This window comes from Lynx canadensis, chromosome A2, assembly GCF_007474595.2.
Source record: "Lynx canadensis isolate LIC74 chromosome A2, mLynCan4.pri.v2, whole genome shotgun sequence".
Lineage (NCBI taxonomy): Eukaryota > Metazoa > Chordata > Mammalia > Carnivora > Felidae > Lynx > Lynx canadensis.
The window spans coordinates 20,216,567-20,242,756 of record NC_044304.2 but is presented as its reverse complement, the minus strand read 5'-3'; the positions used below and the strand labels follow the sequence as shown (position 1 = coordinate 20,242,756).

The 26,190-nt window shown below is 43.0% G+C and overlaps 1 protein-coding gene and 2 pseudogenes across 1 annotated transcript in view; 2 read left to right on the top strand and 1 right to left on the bottom strand.

Annotated features, from left to right (window-relative positions):
- Positions 1-26,190, bottom strand: part of RAD54L2 (RAD54 like 2) — a 111,399-nt gene that overhangs the window by 10,226 nt on the left and 74,983 nt on the right. The window contains 15 exon segments of the mRNA XM_030306900.1: positions 433-605; positions 1,258-1,463; positions 2,215-2,314; positions 5,183-5,301; positions 6,630-6,748; positions 6,976-7,227; positions 8,476-8,653; positions 9,340-9,682; positions 11,049-11,245; positions 12,453-12,586; positions 12,712-12,894; positions 15,159-15,385; positions 15,707-15,823; positions 16,595-16,734; positions 17,737-17,938. Of these exon segments, the coding sequence (XP_030162760.1) occupies positions 433-605; positions 1,258-1,463; positions 2,215-2,314; positions 5,183-5,301; positions 6,630-6,748; positions 6,976-7,227; positions 8,476-8,653; positions 9,340-9,682; positions 11,049-11,245; positions 12,453-12,586; positions 12,712-12,894; positions 15,159-15,385; positions 15,707-15,823; positions 16,595-16,734; positions 17,737-17,938 (2,690 nt within the window).
- Positions 13,580-13,998, top strand: LOC115527214 (annotated as a pseudogene).
- LOC115508328 lies at positions 23,865-24,074 on the top strand (annotated as a pseudogene).

Here is a 26,190-nt window from a genome sequence, read left to right as displayed (position 1 = left end):
GTGAGATGGAGCCCCGCGTTGGGCTCCACACTGACTGTGTGGAGCCTGCTTGGGATTTTCTCTATCTCCCTCTCTCTCCTTGGCTCACACGGGTACAGCACGTATGCTCCCTCTCTCTCTCTTCCAAAATAAATAAACACTTAAAAAATAAAAGGATGGTAGAGTTCAGAGAATTACTAGACTACATTTCTAGAACTTTACCCCTTCTTTCTGCTAGGAAAAACTCACACTGGACAAATTATTCCACATGGCTGAGCTGAGCACTGCTAGAATAAGACTGGGGTGGGAAACTTCACAGGGTAAGGAGAGAACCAGATGAGTTCAAGTCTTCTGTATGAAACAAAGCTTCAGATGAAGGAAAGTAGTTTGCCAGACAAGCTTCCCTGAGTGGACACTGCTGTACTGGGAACTGCATGCATCCCAGGCTCTCACCTTGGTGATGAGGTGAGGGTACTTCAGACAGGCAAGTTGGAGTACTGGCTCCTTGATCCCCTTTATGTTCAAGGATGCTTGGGGAGCTGGCTCCTTCTCAACAAAGTGCAGTAGGTTCTCCACCTCCTTCCGGGTAAAGTTCAGCATTGGATTGAGATCATCCACCACCCGATCTAGAAGCGAGAAGACATGGAGAAAGTCAGTATGTGACAGAGAAGACTGCAAAAGCACAGCTACAAAGGTTGGCAGACAAGAGAGGTTGTGGTTGGTATAACTGTCACTAATATCTAAACTACCTCAGTCCATCCCATATTTGAAAGTCAAAGACCAGGTCTGAGGGGCGCCTGGGTGGCGCAGTCGGTTAAGCGTCCGACTTCAGCCAGGTCACGGTCTCGCGGTCCGTGAGTTCGAGCCCCCGCGTCAGGCTCTGGGCTGATGGCTCAGAGCCTGGAGCCTGTTTCCGATTCTGTGTCTCCCTCTCTCTCTGCCCCTCCCCCGTTCATGCTCTGTCTCTCTCTGTCCCAAAAATAAATAAACGTTGAAAAAAAAAAATTAAAAAAAAAAAAAAAAAAAACCAGGTCTGAGGCCCTGGTGAAATGGAAATATCATAAGAGAAACCTGTATACCTACACTCAGTTCTTATCATTAAACCTGCCCAGGACAAGTTGAGGTCAATCACCTCTTAAGCAATTATTTGAATCAGAATGAGATGGGAGGAACTGCTGACTTTCTGTGATTCAAAGCTTACCTGTGTTCCTACAACCTGGCCCTCCCCTCCCACCACTGATACAATAAGGATAATATTGTGCCTGGAAGATGCCCTACCTGACATGCCCTGCTTGGAAATTTGTCGGTCATAGATCTTCTTTTCAAGGGTGAAATCAGCCACAAGGCGATAGATGTGACAGGGCTTTTTCTGGCCATAACGGTACACCCGACACACTGCCTGGGCATCATGGCAAGGGTTCCAAGAAGCATCAAACACCACCACTCGGTTGGCACCGATCAGATTCACACCCAAGCATCCAGCCCTGTAAAACACAAGCCAACAGTCACAGAACCTTTCGTTTTAAAGACCGTTTTCAAACTGAAATTTGACTGTGACTGATAGCCCCATATCACCTCCTTTGTTCTAAGCATGACATACTGGAGGATTGTACTCTCCTGCTGATGAACAGTACATTGCTCAAGCACTGAAAAGTATGCCCTGAAAATCCAAAACAGAAGTGTTGACCAGTTTTGAAAGAAAACCCACTCTCTCTCCTCTGTAATTAGTAAGGCCCCTGCATCCTGGCCCCAGAGTGATGTCACTTGGTGAAGGGAAACCTCTGCATACAGATGTTTCTGGTGTGTTTAGTCTAACAGCTTAGGAAAATGACTAGTTCACACCCATCAAGGGCATTCTGATGGCAGAACACAGCACAGCCTTCAAGCTGCTTGGCATAAGACAAATAATGCCATCGCCTTTTACAGTTACATTACACTTTCTGCTTTTTAAAGCACTTTCACATTAATCCCATCATCTAAGACTCAGAATACTCCTGAGAGAAAAGCTAAGTATGACTATTATTAATGAAGGGCTCAAAGAACTTCGTGACACTATTATGATGACTACCCTTCTAACACAACTTCCTTTTGGGGTCCCCTCTCTGACTTTAAAAACAAGTCACAAACCCGAGCAGATCTCTTCTGATGAAACTTGGATGAGCCTTTGGGTACCTGCCCACGTGGCTAGCTGCCCTGAATACAGCCCTCTGACCTCTGCTCTCAGGATCCACTCACCTTGTGGACAGAAGGAATAGCCAGGTGGTGAGGTTGCTGGGATCATTGAACTGATTAATGAGCCGCTCCCTCTCAAAGGCAGGGGTGCTACCATCTAGCCCTAGGACAGAAGGAAAACCACAAGAAATGGACATATAAGGGCACGGGTACACAGCAAAATCACTGGGCAAATGTGTTTTTAAAACAAAACAAATACACTACAGTATTCTGATTCCACCCCCATGGACATTCCATGGGTCTACAGTGAGTCTCAGGCACCTATAATTTTCAAATATCGCCACGTGCAACAAGGATTACAAACTATGTTTCTCCCTTTAATAGACAAACTAATTCTAAGGTCAAGGTTCCTAGACTTTAGATTGCATAAGAACCACTCTAAATACGGAAGCTTGGTAAAAGCTGGCTCAGGGTGACCTCTCTACCTCAGTCCTGTAAATCCTGGTGAGTGCAGAAGGACTAAGAGTTCTGTGTTGTGACATGGATGTTGTCCCTCCACCAGGAATTTGCATTGTTAACAAACTCCTATGATTAAGAGCTTACTATAAGGAGAAAAAGAATAGATCTGGGGCAGTGGGATGGGGCATATGGATGAAAAGAAGGAAGTTCAAAGGAAGGGGAAAAAGTAACCTTCAATTAAGAAGAAGCATGAATAACAGCAAAGAAAACAATCAACAAAACTAAAAGGCAATCTACAGAATGGGAGAAGATACTTGCAAATGACATATCGGAGAAAGGGCTAGTATCCAAAATCTATAAAGAACTTATCAAATTCAATACCCAAAAACACCAAAAAAATTCAGTTAAGAAATGGGCAGAAGACATGAACAGACATTTCTCGAAAGCAGACATACAAATTGCTTAAGACACATGAAAAAATGCTCAACATCACTCATCATCAGGGATGATTAAAACCACAATGAGATACCACCTCATACCTGTCAGAATGGCTAAAATTAATAACTCAGTAAACAACAGATGTTGGCATGGATGCAGAGAAAGGGGAACACTCTTACACTGTTGGTGATAATGCAAATTGGAGCAGCCACTCTGGAAAAGAGTGTGGAGGTTCCTCAGAAAGTTAAAGATAGAACTACCCTACAACCTAGCAACTGCACTACTCGGTATGTATCCAAAGGATACAAAAATATTGATTCAAAGGGGCACAAGCAAAAAAAAAAAGGGGGGGGGGGGACATGCACCCCAATGTTTATAGCAGCATTATCAACAACAGCCAAATTATGGAAAAAGCCCAAATGTCCACTGACTGATGAATGGATAAAGAAGATGTGGTTTGTATGTATGTAACATACAATGGAATACTACTCAGCAATGAAAAAGAATGAAATCTTGCCATTTGCAACATGGATGGAGCTGGATGATATTATGCTAAGTGAAATAAGTCAGAGAAAGACAAATACCCTATGATTTCATTTATATGTGTAATTTAAGAAATAAAACAGATGAACATAGGGAAGGAAAAATAAAATAAATTAAAAACAGAGAAGGAGGCAAACCTAAGAAACTCTTAACTATAGAGAACAAACTGAGGGTTGCTGGCAGGGAGGTGGGTGGGGGATGGGCTAAATGCATGATGAGTATTAAGGAGGGCACTTGTGATGAGCACTGGGTGTTGTATATAAGTGATGAATCACTAAGTCACTCCTGAAACTAATACTACCCTTAACTAACTTGAATTTATATAAAATCTTGGAAGGGAAAAAAAAAAAAAAGGCGGCAGCAGCATGAATAAGAGAGGAGGGGCTACATTTGTCACCCTAGGGAAAAGAGAGAAAAGGACAAAGCTAAGGAGATGAAATACCACATGCAGGACTGGATGATGACTGTTATAGGAAGTATCAGTTTAGTTGGTATTAGAGGCTCTTTCAACTGGCACCCCAACCTACCTTTCCAACCTGAGTTCCCACAGTTCCCAAGCACAGCTCGGCATTGGGTCTTCCTACCACCCATGAACCTCTATTCTCTAAATACTTCCTTTAGGCCAGTGTTTCTCAACAAGGGTTTTTTCCTAGCCCTCCCACCCTACAGGGGACAGTTGGCAGCGTCTGGAGACATTTTTGGATGTTATAACTGGGTGGATGCTACTGTCATCTAATGAATAGCGATCAGGGACACTACTAAAAGTCCTACAATGCACAGGACAGCACCCCCTTGCTGCATCCCCCCCCCCACCCAACCTACAAAAGGAATTATCTGGCCCAAATGTCAATATCTGGACAGTAAGTACATGAGGTTAATATTTCTTAACTTTTGTTTTTCATGACCACCCCCTTTAAGAAGCCTTTTTATACATTTTTTTTTCCCCAATTGACACGTCCCTCATGAAAATTTAAATGCCACAGATATACTGTATATGTTTATTTACTGGATGCCTATTTGGGCTTTATATTTGTGAAAAGTTAAGTTTTTGTTTTTTTTTGTCCCCTCAAGAACCAATTTTCACCCTCTTAGGGATACTATCTCCCCTGTACAGAATGCACGATCATGGCTTATATTCACTCTGTTGCTTCTTCCTAGAATGATCTTTGGGCCACACTAACTCTGTATATTCAAATTCTCCCCATCTTTACCAGTCTACTGCAAGTTCTGCCTCCTCCAGGAATCCTTCTCCAAGCATCCTTCCCACAACGATTCTATTCTCCTTAGAACCTATAAGGGCACTCGATCAGTGCTGCTTTGTATTTGTCTTGGAGTTGCTGTATCTCAGATGAAGACAAGGTTTATGTCTTCTACTTCTCTGCTCTCCCCGTATCTTGCCCAAGCTCCCCAGCCCCTAGTACAGTGCCTCACACATAGCAGCTTGCTCTCAATACCTCCCTGCTTTTGGTTACTCCGGATACTCCTACACATTTGGTGGAGAACGGAGTAGAAGACAAAAATGCAGAGAAGGAAAGGAAAGCCTTAAGCAGACCCTGCCAAGGCTCCAGAAACAAAGCAGCAGTGAACTCACGGAAGTAGCTGACGTTTCGAACCCACTTCTGTACTCCTTGCCCATCAGCACCAGGTAGACAGGGCACTTCTCGTTTCCCTAGGAATTCCTCGATGAGAGCCAAAGTGGAAAGGCTCTGGCTGGAAGGGACAACATTTGGTTCAGAAGGCTCCCAGACCCAAGGGAATCTTGTTCCCCAGTGGACTCACAATCATATATAGCCTTCTGACAGTGGGAGCTCCCAGAACCTGCTCCCCATAAGAGGTAACCCCACAAAGAACCACTAGGGGTATTCTCCCTAGCTCATAATGGGAGCAGAGTCGTCCATACACTTACCACCACTCCCACTAAATTTGCTACCCTATTACTTCCTCAATTCTTCCTCAATTACTTCCCCTAAATTCTGGGGTTTAGCTCAGTACATAGTAACAAATAGCATCAGCATTAAAAACCAACATTACATACGTTAGATCTAACTACAGGCCACAATCAAAATTATGGGTCTTACTAGGGCTTTCAAGTTATAAAGAGAAGCAGTCTCCTCAGAAGTGATATATAAAACCAGCGGAACACTAAACTCTCCCCCAGTTAGAATTACCGCTCTCCTCTCAACGTGTGCCACACATGGAAACCTTTACTCTGAGGCTCCCAAGATACCCCTTAGCTCTCATGGGGGCATAATCTAGCCAGAGCAAAAAGAAAGCAGGTCTGTTTGAAAGAAAATATGTCTGTTTCCCTGAAGAGTCAAGCCTTGATGGAACTCAAAACTCTGGCCACAGAATGTAACTCTGGAACAAATCATATTACTTATTTGACCTTACATACAAAGCAACAAAAAAAAAAAAAAAAAAAAAAAATTTTTTTTTTTAAGTAGACTCCACACCCAGCGTGGGGTTTGAACTCACAACCCTGAGAGCAAGTGTCACCATGCTCTACTGACTGAGCCAGCCAGGTGCCCTCCTCCTTAATTGTTTTTAATTAAAAAAAAAAAAAAAAAAGGCTGGGGAGGGACCGAAGCAAATTAGATCAGAGGTCAGCAAATGTTTTTTGGAAAAGGCCAGATACTAAATATTTTTAGGCTTTGCAGACCACATTCAGTCTGTTGAATATTCTTCTTCTTCTTCTTCTTTTAAAACATTTAAAAATGTAAAAACTAGCTTTCAGGCAAGCCACAGGCCAGATCTGATGTGGGCCACAATATGAAGGGTTAGACTATGACTCCAATGTCAGCCTAGGGTTTTAAACAGTTCTCTGCAGAGAAATCACATTGGGCAAAATAAGAAACTCCAAGAATGAGATGAAATGCAAGAAGGTCCTCACAAGAAGCACTGGTTTGCAGAGGCATGAAAACAAAACAAAACAAAACAAAAAAAAAAGGAGCTGGGGTTACCCCAGACAGTCTTACTCTGTAGGGGCTATGTCACTCTACTATAGATACACAGTAATACTGGGGAATTTCTCTTCCTACCTGAACACGAGAATCTTGTCCCCAAGCTTCACACTTTCCTCAATCAGGTGGAAAAGCAATACCATTTTGGGAGAGTTCTCTAAGACCCCAGTCTGGTAATTAGTCAAAAGGTCCTTGGCCTGCAATAGAGAAATGAGGCAGCTTAGAGAAGGTCGGTGGCCAGATCACTAGAAATAAAATTCACTCCTTCCAAGGCAGAAGCTCATGGGCAACCTTTATAGTTCCCTGCAGAGACTTGGCAGCACAATGCATTGTACAACCCCCACCCTCTTCCCACATAGGCTTTGCTTTGTACCATCCCTTCTCAGCAGTGGTTTATGGGCATAGAAGTTTCTGCTTGACTCACCCATTCATATGTGACAATGTTGTTGCCTCGCTCCTGGAAAGGGTTGAAGCCAACCCCTTGTAGGAATTTGCTATTGGTTGCTTCTCCCATTGAGGAAGCCAAGGTGCTGTCCTCCCCCTTGCCTTTTGTTCCCTGTGATGGGCAGCGAGCACTAGTCCCAGCTGAGCCAAGTTCCTCCACATCTAGGTCCTGCTCATTGGCCAGACTCTCCTTCTGAAGGGCTTCATACAGCACATCCGGGTGATTCCAGATCTGGAGTTCAAGTTAAAGGGGAAATGACACAGGGCAGAGAACAAGCTAAGGGTGTCCCAGAGAGTCAGGAAACATGTACTTGCTGAAACACACACTGGTCCTACAGCATACACTGTCACGCTAAAAATTAAAGTATCTCCAACTCCCTCATAGCCAAAGAGCCTACGCATTCATTTTAACTAACTGTGATCACCATAACACAAGGGGAAGAGTTCATACCAGCAGGCATGCCCATATGCCCATAGGCATAATCAAAAAGGCTGTGTCACAAGCCTTGCATTCTTATTTAAATAAGGGTAAGAATGTCCCTGTTTCACTGTGTGGCTACAGCCAACTACTGTCTGAAACTACAAAACAAGACCAATCTCTTCCTATGGACAAATGTGTCTAACTTACAGATGACCAACCAGAAGTCATTTCAGGGACTGTTCCCAGCAGGAGTTGAGAATTCCTGGGGTGGGGGCAGAGGTGGGGGGATAGGAAGGGTGTGTTGGCACTGTAGCATCCTCACAGACCATATCTGCTGTAGCTTCCTGGCCCTGGTCTAGGACTGTGGTTACAAAAGAAACATTTTGAAATCCCATCTGCCCCTGACATACTCCTTCAGTTGACTCATTAAAGCAGTGGTCAGTTGGGAATAATACCCAACAGGTTGGCTGACAGCTGTCAAAGAAGCAGGTCCTTCATTAGTCAACAAGAAGCACATACTAAAGATAAGTCAGGGTTCATCAACCTATTCATGAAGCTTAGTGCTAGATACCTGGGCCTTGCTATCCCCAAACCATCTCAAACATTATCAGGATGAAAGAGGTCTCAATCTAATTAAACGCAGAATCAAACACAAGGTACCCCAATAACTTGTCTAAGCTATATATTTCTTGAATCTTGATTATGCTAACAGACAAAAACTGCCCCACAATGTTTTTCCACTACCCCTTTCTCCCAAGTGAAAAAAAATCAGTGAGAAAGGAAGTGATTTCTCAAGTTTGGTACCACAAGTTGACCAGATGAACTGCACAACTGCAAGGAGCACCATTTATATCACAGGCTGAGTGGCACCCCCAGGAACTGTGCAGCACACAACCAGCATATTTCTCCTTGGGGCCCCCAGTTCTTCAATGCAGCAAACCGAGGGGGACCCCTGTCACTTTATTCTTCCCTTATCAAGGACTCCTAGCAGGAATAACTTCCTTGGGACCATGTGCAACCTTCATTCATATCTCAGTATTCCCTGAGGCCTCAACACACCTTGCAGCACACACAGAAAGCCTTGAGGGGGTTCAGCCCCAGCCAGCCACTGCTACCACAGTCTCGGAAACGGTCCATGAACTGTGTGTACAAATCTCGCTGGATCTTTGAGAGCCGCACCAGGATCACATTTTCTTCCTTGGCAGGTAGATGAATCTTCAGCACAGTGTGGCCTCTCCTACGAAGGCAGAGATCAGAATCATCAAGCCAGTGTGGCCAGGAGGGGTCAGTGCAGGATAACAAAAGAATCCTGCATTTCTGCCACACCTCCTTTTGAGGATCTCAACATTCACAACAGACTTAGAACAATAAGGATTGGTTTAGCGACCATCAGAAGAAACTCATTTTAAGGATAAGAACTAAAGCAAAGAGGATTGGGTGGCAGAGACCGGGAGCTCCAGGTTCATACCCAGATCTAGGGCTGTTTCTCTAAGCTTTCTGCACATACTCCATCTTAACAAGGAAAAACAAGGAAATTGTTTTAGACCGGCTTAACTACATCTACCGAGATGCTGACACTGGTGAGGCCATGCCCCCGGGAACCAGCATTTCTATGCTTTCAGAGTCAGCAGAAGGCTAGCTCTCTTTTGCTTCTCAGCAAGTAAGGTAGGTATCCCTAGAAACTTCAAAGATTAACTTCTGAGAGAAGTACTTCTAGGCCAAACTTTCAGAGGACTGAAACAGTGGCTATCCATCATTTGTGTGCTATTCAGGAAAAGCTACTCAGTAAAAGGAAAGTTTTACTATCACCCACTAGGGAGGGACCCTCCTGCTGTAACAGTCCCCCTTTGGGACAGCTTTGCATGCCTGTTACACCAATGGGTCTCTGATGGTTCAAAACACAGGGCCCTGAGGATGGCTCACCTCTGCACAAAGCCTTCCAGGAGGCTGTGCAAGACGTGGCTCCGGTACCGCATGAGGCGGACATCCTGAGGCGTGCTGTCAATACACTGCCCATTCAGGATGGGGCGTTCAAACATGTTGCTGAACTCCTGCCGGGTGCCGAGAAAGTCTGGGCGCACAAAGTCCACCATGCACCAGTACTCAATGAGGTTGTTCTGCAGGGGGTACCCGGTCAGCACCACTCGGCGGCGAGAGCGAATGTTCTTCAGGGCCTGTGAGGTGCTGGCCTGGCAGTTTTTGATGCGGTGTCCCTCGTCACAAATCACCACATCAGGGCCAGGGCGGCATAAGGCCTTCTCAAACTCTAGGGAGGGAAGAGGATCCGGAGTCAGAGGGTGAGAGGGCCTGCTCTTAGTCAACAATATGAGAAGTAGGGGTGCACCCTGGAGGAGACAGAAGAAATGAAGGAAGCAGGAAAGCAAGAGTCAGCCCCCATTAGTGAAAGGGAGCCAGCCATCCAGGCTCCTGCGCATTTGGTGTGACACGTTAACCTGGACTATTGACTCTTGCAGTAAATATCTCTTTTCCCTCTTTCCTTTCCTTATCTTTTTTCTTTTTCTCCTTTACACTCAAAGTAAAATACCTCGCATTCCTACCTAGGGCTTATATCAACTGGGTGGCAGAGAGTGTGACTTTACAGACTACCAGCCTAGGATTAAAAATGGGTCTGGGTAAGAGGCACTCAGATGGCTCAGTCGGTTAAGCATCCAACTCTGGCTCAGGTCATGATCTCACCGTTTGTGAGTTTGAGCCCTCCATCAGGCTCTGTGCTGACAGCTCAGAGTCCGGAACTTGCTTCAGATTCTGTGTCTCCCCTTCTCTCTCTGCCCCTCCCCTGCTCGCCTTCTGTCTGTCTTTCTCAAAAATAAACATTTTTATAAAAAAAAAACCTTTTTTTTTTTTTTTTTTAATGGGTCTAAGTGAGACTGATGGGAATCATCCAGATACTTCAGTCAACTTTCACCATTGCCAGTGTCTCTGCGCCATCTGCAGGCTGGCTGGTGGGGAGCTAGCTAAAGGACAAAATCTTTCTGGAGTTACCTGCCAGTCATTGCTAAAGGGCAAGTTCATCCCAGCTCTACCACAGAAGCAAACCTAGCACAAACATAATCTATAGATGGAGAGACCTATAAAATGAAACAGGCTCTGAACCTAAAAAAAACTTTCTTCCCCAAACAGGCAAAGCCCTTAGAAGATGGAGCAGAACTATCACTACGAGAGGAGTGACTTTCACTAAAACAAAACAAAACAAAACAAAACAAAACAAAACAAAACACAAACCTGGGATAAATTCTCCTTTTATAAAGTCACAATACCATTATTACTCTGCATATCAGTGATTTAAATACTTTGTAAATATTTTCTTAATGCTACCCCAGAACACCTCTAGGATGTGATGAGAGGAAAAGTCACTTTCCTAACTGCTCTGTGAGAGAAACAGGGTCAGATGGGCAGGGGAGTCTCCCTAAGCCAGTCTATGAGTGGCCCACCCAGAATTCTATCTTCTGAGAGCCAGTGGAGGTCATCCCACCTATCTTAGGGACCTGGATTTCTGGTTCATGACAATACAACTCACATCAATAATCTTCACATCTGACTTGGTGCTACCACAGACACTATTTCTTCCTGAAACACTACCCCTAAGAGTATCCCCAGGATAGGCTACCCACCTCTCCGAAACTCCTGCTGTCGATCTTCCTCATCCAGATCAATGATGACCGGGTGAGAGCGTTTCTTGGTTTTCTTCGATCTACCTGTGGCAAAGGATTTCTTCAGGGTGAGGAGTCTGTACATTTCGTACCCCATCAGTAGTACCCCACCCTCTGATACCCAATCAGCCATCACTTTAGCACGAGCTGCCATTGTCCTGCAAGAGTGAACAGAGAAAAAAATTATTGCTTCCACTGCTCCCCAGAAAGAATTGTTCACAATTAGAGCTGCGTTGATGTACATTCAGAAGTCCTTATTGCCAAGGACTTCAGTGGCAGCACCATAGGGCTTGCTGGCTGCCCCCCTTCCCAGTATCCCAAAGATGCTAACCGCACTGAGGATGGACGGGGAGGTCACCAATGACAGTTAAACATCAGAAAAACGGAAATGCAATGGCACAAGGCAAGCAAAAGTAATGACTCCCTTGGATGTACATGCATGACTACAATTCTACATTTGAGGGAGAATTTCAAATTATTCCCATAATAAACACAAGATAGTAAAAGCAAGGGCAATATTCTGCATTTTACCTTCCCAGGCCCCGATGAGCAAAGAGCTAAGGACAAGCAGTAAAGCAGAAAGGGCAGCAGAGCCCAGATGACACTAAGAGCACAGTCTCTCCACTCCTAAACAACTGAGTCCTGATTCTAATTCATTAACTGCATGTGGACTAACAGTTCTGAAACCCAAGAAAGAAGAGCAGGTGATCAACCACCTAGGGGGCCGCCCACAGTCTCCTCATTTTGATGTATGTGACCAAACATCACAAAAGGCAGCCTCTGAAGAAGAGAAAGTCTATCTTCTCAATTATCCATGCCAACAAGGGGAAAGGGTAGCATGGATGGCTGGCTTGGACCAAGAAATAGCTTTAGAATTTTGGAAATCAAATTGAATGTATATAATGGAAATATAATTTTATTCAAATCTAAAACAAAAGTTTACCCTTTTCAAAACTTGGAAGTTGTATCAGTAAAGGTCAACTGTAAACAGGGGCTTAAAAGAGACTTCTGATTAGGCTCCTAAGAAAGAGAAATGTAAAAGGTGAAAAGTTAGAAGATGGATAGTTTCATTTCACCATGTTGAATTTTATTACCATTCACATGGGCAAATAGGATGATGTATGCGTATTTTTCAGGATATAAAAGCACCTTCAAGCAGAACATAAGACATTTCCCAAGCTACCTAACTCTGACTTTATTGAAAAGCTAGGTAGAGAAAAAATGAGTATCAAGGAATGGGCAGTGGGGGGCAGGGGGGATTACCACATCAAGAAACCAAAAGGAATCTGGGTTAGTGCCCTGATATCCAGATCCTGGAAAGAAGTCTAAAAGGAAAGGGAGAAGAGGAGAGAGTAGGCCACTTACTTGTGCTCATCATTCAAGATGTGAACTTTAAAGAACCGAGGCTGGACTTCTTCAGGCTTGTTGTCAGCTGGAAGGGCTTCAGGTGCTGGAAGCCACATGTTGAACTCTGCCAACCAATTCTGAAGAGTATTAACCTGTCAGAAAGCCAAGTCCAGAAAAAGGATTTTAAGAAACAAGCTCATAGATGAGCTCATCAAGCTTTTTAGTACCCAGAAAGGCATTAACCCAGAGCTCTTCAGAGGGGTGACTGAACTCTTACCGGCACAATGGCAAGGACAGTTTTGGCTGGCGTGTGGCGGAAGAGGACATCGATGAAGGAGATCACTTGCAAAGTTTTCCCCAGACCCATGCTATGGGCCAGGATACAGCCAAAGCCACTACTGGTCTTAAACCTCTCCAGGGATTCAACCAGATTATCATACAGGAACCGGATCCCACCAATCTGATAAAGGGCAAACAGAGACAATAGTTAAAGGAGCTGGCAAAGACCAAGATTCGGTTTTATTCACCTTGGAATTAGAATTAAGTAAAGGAGCAGACACTATACCAGACAGTTGGTGTGGATGGCTACAGAAGTCTCCCTGTACCCTGAATGGTCTATTGGCTGATGACAGTCTTCTTAGAGAAAACACAGAAAATCATTCACCTGGTACAATGGCCTATCTGAGGCAAAAATCTGCAGTACCAAATTCTTGACAGGGTCTCTCACTCAGCCCTTAGCCGCTCACCTCAAGATAGCCCATTCCATAAGGAGTTCTTATTGTGAAGAGTTCTTACATTGAGTCAACCTCTGCCTTCATGGAATCTCCACTCACTGGTTTTGGTTCACAGCTCTTGGTCAACAAAATCTACTCTGCTCCCTCCTATCAGAAAGTTCCTCAGACTTCTGACTCTTACATCTCTTCTGGAACCACTTCCAGAGTCAAATCAATTTCCTAACCAAGGCACTGTCCTGCAGACAGCATCTCAATCAGTCTTGCAGATCTCACAGAAGAAAGCTCAAGAGTATTAAGCCAAGAGATCTGATACCTCTACATGATATGGCAAACCTGAGACTTGCCCTTCCCATTCATCAGAAATCCTGAAGCATCTACTCCTCCTTTCTGGCTGAAGCGTGTGCTCCTGCTCTGACATTGGCTGCACTCCCAGAGGGGTGGCAAGACCATGGAATCACAGAAATGACTGGGGCTGATGTAAATCCAAAGGCCTATCACCTTGCAGACACCCACCTCACCAAGAAACTACTGGACCTTGTTCAGCATCCATGTAACTACAAGCAGCTTCAGGAGCTAATGAAGCCACCAAAATCCTCAACAGAGCCATCTCTCAGTTCATCATGATGGCTGCAGATGCTGAGGCCCTGGAGATCATCCTGCACATTCTGCTGCTATGTGAGGATAAGAATGTGCCTTATGTATTTGTGGGCTCCAAGCAGGCCATGGGGTGGGCCTGTGGGGTGTCCAGGCTTGTCTTCACCTGTTTTATCATCATCAAAGAAAGCTTACAGATGAAGCAGCATATCTAGTCCATTCAGCAGTCCAACTGAAAGGCTCTTAGTCTAAAGAGGCAGCCTCTGCCCCACTCCTCACTGAGTCGTCCCCCTGCGGGGTTGCGTATCATATTGTCTGGGTTAGCATGTAGTACTTCCAGCTACCTTCTCTTCCTATATTATACTACTAAATCTGGATTTTGCATTTTTTGTATTATTTTGTTTTACAGGTTGTTACCCATATATTAATCACCCACCCCAGTCCAATCTCCCATTTTACTCTCTCTGCCATCTTATCCTCCCTTTTGAAAAATGAACTAAATGCTGAGAACAGGCAGAAACAGAGCAGTGACACCATTCAAAGGCAGGGAAGAGCCAGGATAGAGATCTGGTTCTAGCTTTCAGGTGCTAATTTCCCATTGTGTGTAGGACAAGATGTATGTAAACACCATTCACTTTGTGTCCCTTGTGCCTGGCATAAAAAATCATTCCATAAGTGTTTGCTCTCTATGGGGATTATGTAGCACTTGGGAAAAAGCATGTATCCTATGAGGTTGTTAGGTGTATGTCCAAGTGTCATGTGCTAATATACCCCTGCCGTTTGCTTTGGTAATGTAATGCTATTCCCCCTCTCCCCAACTCCTAACCATGCCCCTGAGGGTGGCAGGGCAGCAGCATACCAAAGATGTGTTGCAGAATTCCGGAGCCTGTCTGGGCAAGTTAGACATGGGGCAGTTGACCTAGGTCTTGAAGGAGTTCACAGTGGCAAGAAAAAAGAGGGTCAACTTGTGCTGGAATGAAGAAGTCTGGGCCCAAGGCATGGAGACCTGACTAGAAGCTACAGTAAAGATGTTGGAGTCAAAGAAACATCCTCTCTGGTGAATGGAGATGTCTTCAGTGGATACTTGGTACCAGCTCTGAGAGCCCTTACCCCTGCCACAGTGTGGGTCAGATGTATGTATTCTTCATCACATCAGAAAGACAGTACTAGTGTGCCATTCTTGTGAGCATCCTAATAAAAAAATACATTCATATTCCAATTAAAAAAAAAAATCCTGAAGCATCAAGTGCCAGGAGGAAGGATCAGGGCTTTCTAATAACTGCTCATGGTACCAAACAAGTACTTCACAGGCTCTGATGCTGACAACCACCAGCAGGTAATGTCCTCAGCAAAGAAGCTGAAAGGAAACAAAGAAAAGAATCAAGATTTGCTGTACCTGATGAGGTTTCACTGCCCGTGCCAACTGTGGGGCCAGGAAGACATTCTCCTCCTCCGGAGGGTGGTTCAGATTGACAAGGACCCGCCCCAGAGCATCACGCTGGTTTAAGACATCATTCACGTGGGTACCACCCTTCTCCTCTTCCTCATCTTCCTCACTGACAGATTCGCTGCTGTCCACAATATGCAGGGTATCTTCCTCTCCAGAGCTCAGTTCAATCACTTCTGAGATAGCCAACAAAACAAAACAAAAACCAAAACCCAGGGAGCAGAGATAATTTACTGCCCATTATCAAAGCTTACAGCATGGGAACAAAGTTAGAACTTGTCATCACTTATAAAATTTTGAGTTTTACTATTTCTCTCTTATGGCTTCAAGTTAAGACAAGGGAAAACCTTACATTTACAAGGAGACTCAGGGATATTTGTCACAGTCAGACCCCAAAATAAATGGGGAAGGACTGATTTCTATTCAGATGTACAGCCAATCAATCAGGGTGAACACTGAGTCAGAAGGAAGCAGAGACACCTCTGGCTCGACCTTACCATCTCGACTGCTTTTTTCATCCTCACTGCCACTGCTGCTGTCCAAACAAATGACTTCCTGGGACAGGACCCGAGGAGGCAGTTGGGGACCATCACTTGCTCTTAAGACAATTTCCTCTAGGGAAAAAAAGATGGAAGGGAATGCCAAAACCACCTTTAGTGTAAACTTATTTCCCCAAATGATTCATCAGCCCTTTACCTTTGTCACTCTCAAGGGGACAATCCCCTGAGGAGAGAAGTTGAGGGTATCTCAAACACCTCAGTTCCCTTTCTAACTTCCCTTGTCTTTACTGGTTCTTATCTCCTGGTTATTAAGTATATATTACTAAAATATATAAATTATGTATAAAATATAAATATAATACATAAGATATGTAATATATATAAATAAAAATATAATAATAATTATTTTTTAACAAGGTCCAATGTGGGGCTCGAACTCATGACCCTGCTACCAAGAGTCGCATGCTCTACCCACTGAGCTAGCCGAGTCCCCATGAGGGGTACACGTTTAACCATCTTAACTTTTCATCTTATTTAAAAAAAATTTTTAATGTTTATTTTTCAGAGAGAGAGAGAGAGAGATCGTGAGCAGGGGAGGGGCAGAGAGAGTGGGAGATGGTGGGGCTTGAACCAACAAACTATGATATCATGACCTGAGCTAAATCGAGAGTCAGACACTTAACTGACTGAGCCACCCAGGTCTCCCCATCTTAACTTTTTCAGTAAGATATTTCTGATCATCTGCTCCTAAGAAACCGAATGACTCAAAATGATTCCTGAGAGGCCACGATCTTATTTCAGATCTGCCCTTAACCATTGTGTGTGCCAAAGGCCTCTTCTCCTTATACTTCAGGCAGGGTCTTTCCCACCAACTCTGCTGCTTACCAGGAAGGAACTCCAGGGGAACAGTAGGAATGGGGGCTGCGTAATCCTTCCTCTGCTGCTCCAGGCGTTTCCTTCTTTCCAACTCTTCCTGTTGTGCTGCTTTGGTAACGGGCTCCAACTGATCCTCCCGGAGCAGCTTTCTAAACATTACAATAAGAGTGAGCACTTGGGTTGGTTCACTGGAAATTTGGACAATGTAATGACAAGCTAAAGAGCTCATTGCTGAGCTCAGAGAGCTGAGGCAAGAGGAGGAGAAGCCATGTCAGTCCCACACACCCATGCAACAGGAAAGGCAAAAAAAAAAAAAAAACAAAACAAAACAATGGAGTGGGGCGGGGGGTGAACTTCAAGGTTCAGGTGATTGTGGGCTAGCTAACATTTTTCCATATTATTTAACTTCCTGAGAGATGCTCCTGAAAACTCATCTTTGCACATAACAGATCAAAAGTAAAAGAGTAATACATGATTCATGAAGTTGAAAAGCAGTATTAAAATATAGAGTTGTTACATAGGAGGGTAGAATTATAGATCCTTATTTATCCCACATCCTCATTTCGTAAACTTTGAATAATACTTTCAAGCTATCATTATGTTAAAAAAATGAGAGTAGGAGAATAGGATATCATTTATCTCCTTTCGATAGCAAAATGGTTATGTGATGGAAGGACTGTAGGGGACTTAGACAGTGAAGGAAGTTCACATCTGCCATTCTCTTAGCTCAAGGAAGAAGCCTTCTTTGGGCCAGACAGGCCCTTGTCAATTGAAGTTGAGCGCTAAGAAAATGAGAACCCAACTTCTTTTCCTTTATCTTCCCCTGTTTTGAAACGTAAGGGAAAAATAAAGGAAAAAAACAGTCCAACCAGAGCACCCTATCATCCCTGGGCTGTCTCCCAGGACCTACAGAGAGTGGAATACTCCCCAGTACAGCTTGAGCACCATCCGTGTCTGCCCCACAACCTCAGACAGCCTGGGGGTGGTCCTAAGCTGCATCTCCACTATTAATTGGGGCACACAGCTTATACTTTTCTTTTTTGGAAAGGGGACCCTCCTGCTCAAACCAGTCCTGCTACTGACAGCCTTCAAATGAAGGTAATATCTCTCTCTATTCCTTCCCTCCTCCTCTTACCCTCAGCACAGCTCACCGTATATTTCTCCTCATGTGGGAGGGCTTCTGAGCTCTCTTCTTTTTGGGGTCCTCGGAGGTGAGGCTCTTGCCTTGGTGGCGCCTAAGCTGCTCTGAAGGCTCAGACTGAGATGAGGTAGTTGAAGTGCACCGCGGTGGCCGCTGCCCATCTTCCTCCAGTTGGGCACACTCAGTGCCACACATGTCTTCCAGGGATGGGTCTGAAAAGACAAAGGGAGAGAGGTGCCAGGGACTGACATTTACTGGGAGAAAAACAGGTTTTGATGCCAGGCACACCTAGGTTCAAACCTCAACTCAGCATCTTATTAGTTGGTGATCTAAGGCAAGTGACTTACATCTCTCTGAATCTCAATGGATTTATCTATAAAATGGGAATAGTGATGCCTACATTTCAGAGCTGTTGTGAGGACTAAATAGTGTGTGTGTCTAGAACCAAGCCTGCTCTAGAGTAGGCTCACAACAAATGATAGCCCTCACACTTGCTATAATTTACCACTATGATCAGAGTAAGAAAGTTTCATGGCCACAGAATGCTCTGAAAGTGACAGTAGGTTCCGAAAACAGCTCACACTCACCTGTGTGACACTAAGCAAGTCTCATCTGCCAACAAGAGGAATATTCCTCCTTTCACTGTCTTAAAGTGTTCACTCATTTAATTCATTGACCATTCAATGAGGACCTACAACATGGAAAACACTGTCCAAGATGCTTCAAGGGATATTTATAAGACTCCTTCCTTTCAAGGAGTTTGTTTTCTAGACATAATAAGGCAAGGTATGCTAAATACCACAGGAAGGACAGGCTAACTGACCTAGAGAACTTAAAATTTTAAGACATCATTTTTCTAACCAGAGGTAATTAGCTAAACCAAGAATAATTGCCTTAGGGTCACAGGAATATGAAAGACACTACTTTGTGGTATTATCGCACAAGAAATATGGAAGGTAAAATGTGAGTGAAGCCTTGAAAGGTGAGCAGAATATCTAAAGGTATTGCCCTGAGGAGGCGGAAAGGGGATGAAATTCCTGGCAGAGGGAATGTCATTTGTGGCATCAAACACCCGCAAGGACTGGGGTGGGGTAGGAGGGTCCGTATGCACACCCCTCTTCCTCAATCTGCTGAGCAGCATTCTGATTACTGGATGGGCAGGCTTTGACAGTCATACAGACCATAAGCCTGTCCCCAAATCCACCAGAGTCTCCCAGATACAAGCACTACACAACCAAAAGGTCTTTCCCAAAGGTAAGAGGAATTTAAAACTAGAACATAAATGCTGTAACTGAGGTGCACTAGTCAATGCCACTTGGCTTTCAGGCAGGAAGGACCAGGAAGTTTGGGGGTTTGGTGGGATGATTTTTGTTTGCTTTTAACTGAACTTTAAATTTTATTTGGATTTCACCAGTTGTTCACTAATGTCCTTTTTCTATTATAGGATCCCATCCAGAATATCATATTGCATTACCTGTCATGTCTCAGTCTCTCTCAACTGTGGCAGTTTCTCAGTGTATTCTTGTCTTTCATGACCTCAACAATTTTTTTAAAAAGTACTGGCCAGGTGTTTTGTGGACTGTCCCCTAATCTGAGCATCTGATGTATTTTCATGATTAGACTGAAGTTATGGTTGGGGTGGGGGGAGTGGAGAATACCATAGAGATAAAGTGCCCTTCTCATCACATCTTATCAGGGTACATGATATCAACATGACTTATTACTGGTGACATTAGCCTTGATCACTTGTTTAAAGTGGTATCTGCCAGATTTCTCCACTGTAAAATTACTATTTTTACCTTTCCATATTTTATTCATTAGAAGCAAATCACAGGGCGCCTGGGTGGCTCAGTTGGTTAAGCATCCGATTTTGGCTTAGGTCATGATCTCATGGTTTGTGAGTTCGAGCCCTGTGTTGGGCTCTGTGTTAACAGCTCAGAGCCTGGAGCCTGCTTTGAATTCTGTGTCTCCCTCTCTCTCTGTCCCTCCCCCTACTTGCACCTTTTCTCTCTCAAAAATAAACATGAAAAAAAAGAAAAATAATAAAAGAAGCAAATCACTAAGCCCAGCTCACATTCAATGGGAAATGAATTAAGCTCAATTTCCTGGAAAGAGGGGCATCAAAGAATTTCTGGACATATGTTAAAACTATATGCAAATAAATATTTAGAGTGGTAGGGGACTCTGAGGCCTTGAGGATGCAAATATTCTGTTTCTTAAAATTTACCCACTAATTTTAACATTCATCAGTGGATCTTACCTGGAGTAATTATTATTATGATGTTCTAATGGTGGTTTTCTCTTTCTCTCTGGGCTACTCCCTAGGTGGTACTAGTTGAATCTGGGCTCTGCCACTTGGTAGTTCTATGTTCATGGGTTCAACTTCTCTGAGTCATGGTTCCCACATTTATAAAATGGGGATGTCACCAGCTCTCTCAGGGAAAATACTCTTCTTTAAACCCAGGTCTGCCAAATTCCATGGAACTCCATACTCCCAATCACATTGAACAGTCTAGCAGCAAAGCTATGGGGCTTATTCAGCCATTCTGGGTAGCAGTGTTTATTTGTTTGGAAAACTCAAACTTTATATATCCTAATCAAAAATCAAAAATAAGAAAGCAAAAGGAGAAGCAGAAATGATACAAACTGCATTTTTTTCTCACAAAATGAGTGTTTCTTACAAATACACATGCACACACACACACCTGCCACATGAGACTGTACACATCTTCATTCCAAATCTCTCCACATGAGACTGCCACAAACTAGGCACTGCTGCTTCTCCTGCCCCCTCTGTCTTTTAGTTTAGCCTAACACACATATGAACATTTGAGTACCAGGCCCTGTGCCAAGGCACAATGGAATGGTCCACATGGGGAAACATATGTGGTGAGTGCCTAATAGCAACAACACTTTGGGAAAAGACACCCAATCCAGTCATGGAGGGTGGAGTACTTCCTTAGGAAAGGTGAAACCTGGGTTTAACCTAATACAATAAGTAGGTAACGGACAGTAAAAGAAAAGAAAGAACATTCTAGGCAGATATAGGAGCATAAGCAAAAGGAAGAGACTTTAAAATTATCCTTTTTTATTTATTTTTATTTTCAGAGAGAGAGAGAACAAGTGCGGAAGGGGCATAGAGTAGGAAAGAGAGAATCCCAAGCAGGCTCCACACTGTCAGTGCAGAACCAATGTGGGGCTCAAACTCACATACTGTGAGATCATGACCTGAACGTATACTCAACTGACTGAACCACCCAGGAGCCCCAGGAATAGAGACTTAAAATAAGGTGGAATAGTTGGAAAAATACATGTAGTTCAATACTGGCTAAAATGAATTAAGCAAAACAACAGCAGGAGGGGCCTTCCAACCCAATAACCATTTCCCTGTCTCTCCCCAGGAGCTCTTTGCCCAAGGCAGACTAAGATGTAGACCCAGATCCTTCCTGGATGCTGGCACAGAAGTCAGTCCCTGTCCCAGGGAGGACTACCTCCAAGGCCTTGTCTTCCTAGCATTCTACATTCTCCCGCCAGTTGTTTGGCTGAGGAGGGGAAGTTGATGTGGCCACGGTAAAAGTTGGGGATAGAAATGGGTAGTGGATGTGGACATGTGTGCACACATGCACACACAGTCCCATGTGAATACCCAGAGTGATTCACTCCCCTGCAGCAGCAGTGGAAGCATCTTCTTTGGCCCTCACACTGAGAGACCATGAGGGTTTAAAGCAGATAACCTTTGCTTTTTGAAGACAAAGGAGAAATGGCCAAGGGAGGCACCAGACAAGGAATGTTCATGATGGGGCACTGCAATACTATTAACATGAGCAAGAGGTTAAAACATCACAGTTCTCTGTTACCACAGGATCCACAGCAGGCCTTTTACAAAAGGTCTCCCAAAGACAGAGTCCAGGGTGGCAAGAAGCATTGGGAATGCAACATGAGCCCTGGCTTATGGACATCTTCCACCTACTGAGAAAGTAAGGTGCTACTGCTTTGTCTCCACCCAGACATGAGAACTAAAAGAGAAGCTCTGAAGGAGATGCAAGTCCGATTGGCTGCCCTCCCAAATCCACTACCCTCCCCTCAAACAGTCCTCTCCTATTTCCACCTGAAGCACTACAAGAGGAAAGCTCAGCAATTCTGTTTTCTTTAAGAACTATCATTCCTTCAGCCCCCCCCCCCCACCGCCAAAGAGCTAATACTCTCTTGGCATTGTCACATAATATTACTGTCACCTTCTTCCTAACTCACAGCCCTGAATTCTTCCCTACTAAAAGGGAAGCCATAATATTCCTCCTCCCAAAGGAACAGATGGCTGGACAGCAGAGTCCCTAAGAGGGGATAACTATTGCTAAATAGCTACTCCCACCAACACTACAGCTTGCCCTACATAGTTACACTTGAAGCTGGGTTGGTACACTTCAACTTAGTGCTTTGGTTCTCTGACCTGGTTCTGATAATGAAATTTGATGTTCTCCTGGCTTTAAGCCCTTTAGTTTCTATTTCACAAGCAAATTTATTGAGTAACCACTTGGAGGAACATTTGAAGCAAGGTTAGAGAGTAGGCAGACAGGACAGAGTCAAAGTATACAGGGCAGGCCTTGAATGTCAAGCCAAAGGGTCTGAACTTGATCTATCCAGGAGTGGGAATTTGTTGCCAACTGTTATATTTCTTTCTTCTGGTTTCTGCCTTGCAGAATGGGCTGTTTCTGGAAGGAGGAACAGAATCTGATAACCTTTCAGTATCACAGACAAATTCACAATCAAACATTCCAACTTGTGAGGCCTAGCTATGAATTCCTATCTGACCCAGGATCGAACGTGGCTAAGTACAGCAGCAATTTTAAAATGATCACAGTAGGTGTTCCTGGGTGGCTCAGTCAGTTGAGCATTCGACTCTTGATTTCGGCTCGGGTTATAATCTCACAGTGATCAAGTCCTGCATCGGGCTGTGCACTGACAGCGTGCTCAGTCTGCTTGGGATTCAGTCTCTCCCTCTCAGCCCCTCCCCTGCTCACACTCTCTCTCTTTCTCAAAATAAATAAGCATTTAAAAAATATAAAAATAAAATGATTATAGTATATACAATTCTCATGCACACTTAATTCAGACACAGGTTTCCCCTGTATTCTTAGAGGATACAGGTCTAAACCAGCTCCTTATCAGTAATCTTCAGCTTCTGGGTTCAACAACTACTGTTTGTTTGTTAAAGAGCTTTAATTTACAGATATATTAATACTTAAAAAGTCTGCTGTCATGTAAGTCAATGTTTTATAAGTGCTTCACTGCTGCTTCATGATGCTTATTATGAAGTTTCTGGTTTTTATGTAGTATCACAATATATACCACATCTTAAACTGTTCTTAATAATAAACTATTATTTCAAAATTTCTATAATTAATTTTCCTCTAAGTTAGAATGTAACTTTTCACTGCATGCTCTTTTGTATCTTCTGAATATTGGACCTTGTAAATTTACAACCTAATCAAAATAATTAACTTTCAAAAAATAGCCCTCCCTAAAATTCTGGGATATACTCCACCAAAAGTCATTGAGGAAAAAGAGAAATGGTTAAACAAGGAGGTAAAGAGACATGTGGTTTAAAAGTCATTGACTATTACGACCCAAATTCAGAATCACAGAATCAGGTCTGGTCACAAATACCCCTGAACTTTCTCCTTCACGTGAGCCAGCTGTGAGCAGCAATCACCAGAGTTACATAAACACCAATGAACAGTTACATAAGCTTCTCAGGAATGAGTTATGAACACCACCATGACAAATATGACTAGGCAAATGAGGAGCTTTGAAAGAAAAATCTCTTTTTCACTCATTGGGGGTATAAGGTACAAACACTTCCAGGGCCCTTTCTCCAGATGTTCCATCTCTTCTTCTCAATCCCATCTGTATAAACAAAGATCAGTGAATTCTAAGCCTTACCATATTCCTCTTGATGTAATGCGATAGGATGTATACACTGCAACTGTTACATATATGTGTCAAAACATTACTTGAATCTCAACACACCTTGAGATCTCACTCCCAGTTTGCAAAACCACAGGGAAAAAGAACTATGTTGGCAGAGTGGAGTGGCCACTGGAGAGGCCTGACACTGTCCTGAGGAGAACCAGCGGTGTGATGGAGCGGGCCAGGGACCGCTAACACCTGAGAAAGATTACAGGACAGCACGTACCAGAGTGGAAGTCCAAGTCAAATGCAGAAGGACAGCCTCACTGAGCAACCAAGATTGTCATCTGTACCCGAAGTGATTTCAGCAGCAGCCAGTACCTGTGGTGGATTTCCAGGTGAACTGAGGCATTCTTAGATGAGACACCAAGAGGTGGTTAAAGCAGTATTACAACATCCAGGTAGCTGATTTCCAAGCAAAAAACCAGCTGACAATGTATTGATGTATTTGAATCAGCTGACAATGTAATAAGGCTAACATCCATGATTTTTAGAAAACAAAAGAACTATGTTAAATTTGTTAAGCAAGACCACAAGGATGCAATCAGCAAAATCTAGAAATGCATAAAACTACAGTGACAAGTGAATCCTTTTCTTCTGAAAATAAGATGCAAGGAAAAAAAGAAAATGAAAAAGAAGTAGGGAAAGCTCAGATTAAAGAAATTTAAAAGACAAATGAACTAAATGTAGAAATGTGGAATTAACAGTAAAAATAATTTTTAAAAGATAATCAGAGATTATCTGGATATTTTATGATACAAGGAATTGTTTATTTAAAATATTTAGGTTTGATAATGGTATTGTGTTTCTGTTTCTAGGACTTTATATGTTAGAAGACAAAGTAAATATACTTTGAAGTTTACAGATAAAATGTCACAACATTAAGGATCTACTTCCAGGGGCAGCTGGGAGGCTCAGTCAGTTAAGCTTCCAACTTCAGCTCAGGTCACAGTTCATGGGTTTGAGCCCTGCGTCAGGCTCTGTGCTGACAGCTCAGAGCTTGGAGCCTGCTTCAGATTCTGTGTCTCCCTCTCTCTCTGTCCCTCACCCACTCTCTGTCTCTCTCCCTCTCAAAAATAATAAAATAAAAACATTAAAAAAAAAAAGTTGCTGGTAAGGTCTTAAAAAAAAAAAAAGATCTACTTGGAAGTAATCCAAGGTTGGGGGGAACAGATGAAACAACACTAACCTTGTATTCACAACTATGGCAGAGAATACTGGGAATACAGGGTTCATTTTACTATTGTCTCTCTTTTTTTATTTCGTTTGAGATTTTCCAAAATAAAAACTTCACAACTGTTTTAGAAGTCTTAATGGAAGATAAAATGTAACAAGCACTAATCTCTAAACTATTTAGATCTCAATTTTTCCATGTTTGTTAATATACATTTGCATATTCCATACTGATAACCAATGAATACACATCATTTTATGTTCTCCTTCGGTCACTTGTTACATACATATAAATATTTCTTTGACACACTCCACATGCTTGTCATTTTAATGGCAGGCTATCAGTATATCACAGAAGGTTTTTCATTCAGGCTGTTTCTTAGTTTTTATTTGCATTTGTAGTGGCAAAGACTTTAAATATTTAGATATTGGCAAACATTGCCTATAAAAAGTCTTGATAGTATATACTTTAGGTTGTGTGGGTCATACAGTCTCTGTTGTAATGAGCCAGCATTACCAGAGTAGCTCAAAAGCAGCCATACATAAACATAGAAGTGAACAAGTGTAGCTATGTTCCAGTAAAATTTTGCTTACAAAAATAGGCAAAAACAATTTTGAAAAAGAACAAAGGAGAATACACACTTCCTGATTTCAAAACTTAATATAAAGCTACAGTAATCAAAACAGTGTGGAACTGGCATAAAGACAGATATAGAAACCAATGAAATAAGATGAACAGCACAGAAATAAGCCCTCACGTACATGATCAAAGCATTTACAACAAGAGTGCCAATACCATTCATAGGAAAAGGACAGTCTTCAGCGAGTGGTGTGGGGAAAACCAAATATCCACATGCTGAAGAATGAAACTAGATCCTTAACTTATACCATATACAAAAATTAACTCAAAATAGATCAAAGACCTAAATGTAAAACCTTAAACTATAAAACTTAGAAGGAAACATAGGGAAAAAACTTCATGACACTGGGTTTGGCAATGATTTCTTGGATATGAAACCAAAAGCACAGGCAATAAAAGAAAAAAAAAATACAAACAGGACTTCATGAAAACTTAAAAATTTTTGTGCATGAAAAGACACTATCAACAGAATGAAAAGACAACCCATGGAATGAGAGTAAATATTTGCAAACCATGTATCTGATCTGGGATTAATATCCAGAATATATAGAGAACTCCTAAAACGTAACAAAAAACTGATACAAAAATGGCAAAAGATAGATATTTCTCCAAAGACACACAAATGGCCAATTAATAAAAGATGCTTAAAATCACTAATCATTAGGGAAATGTAAATCGACACTA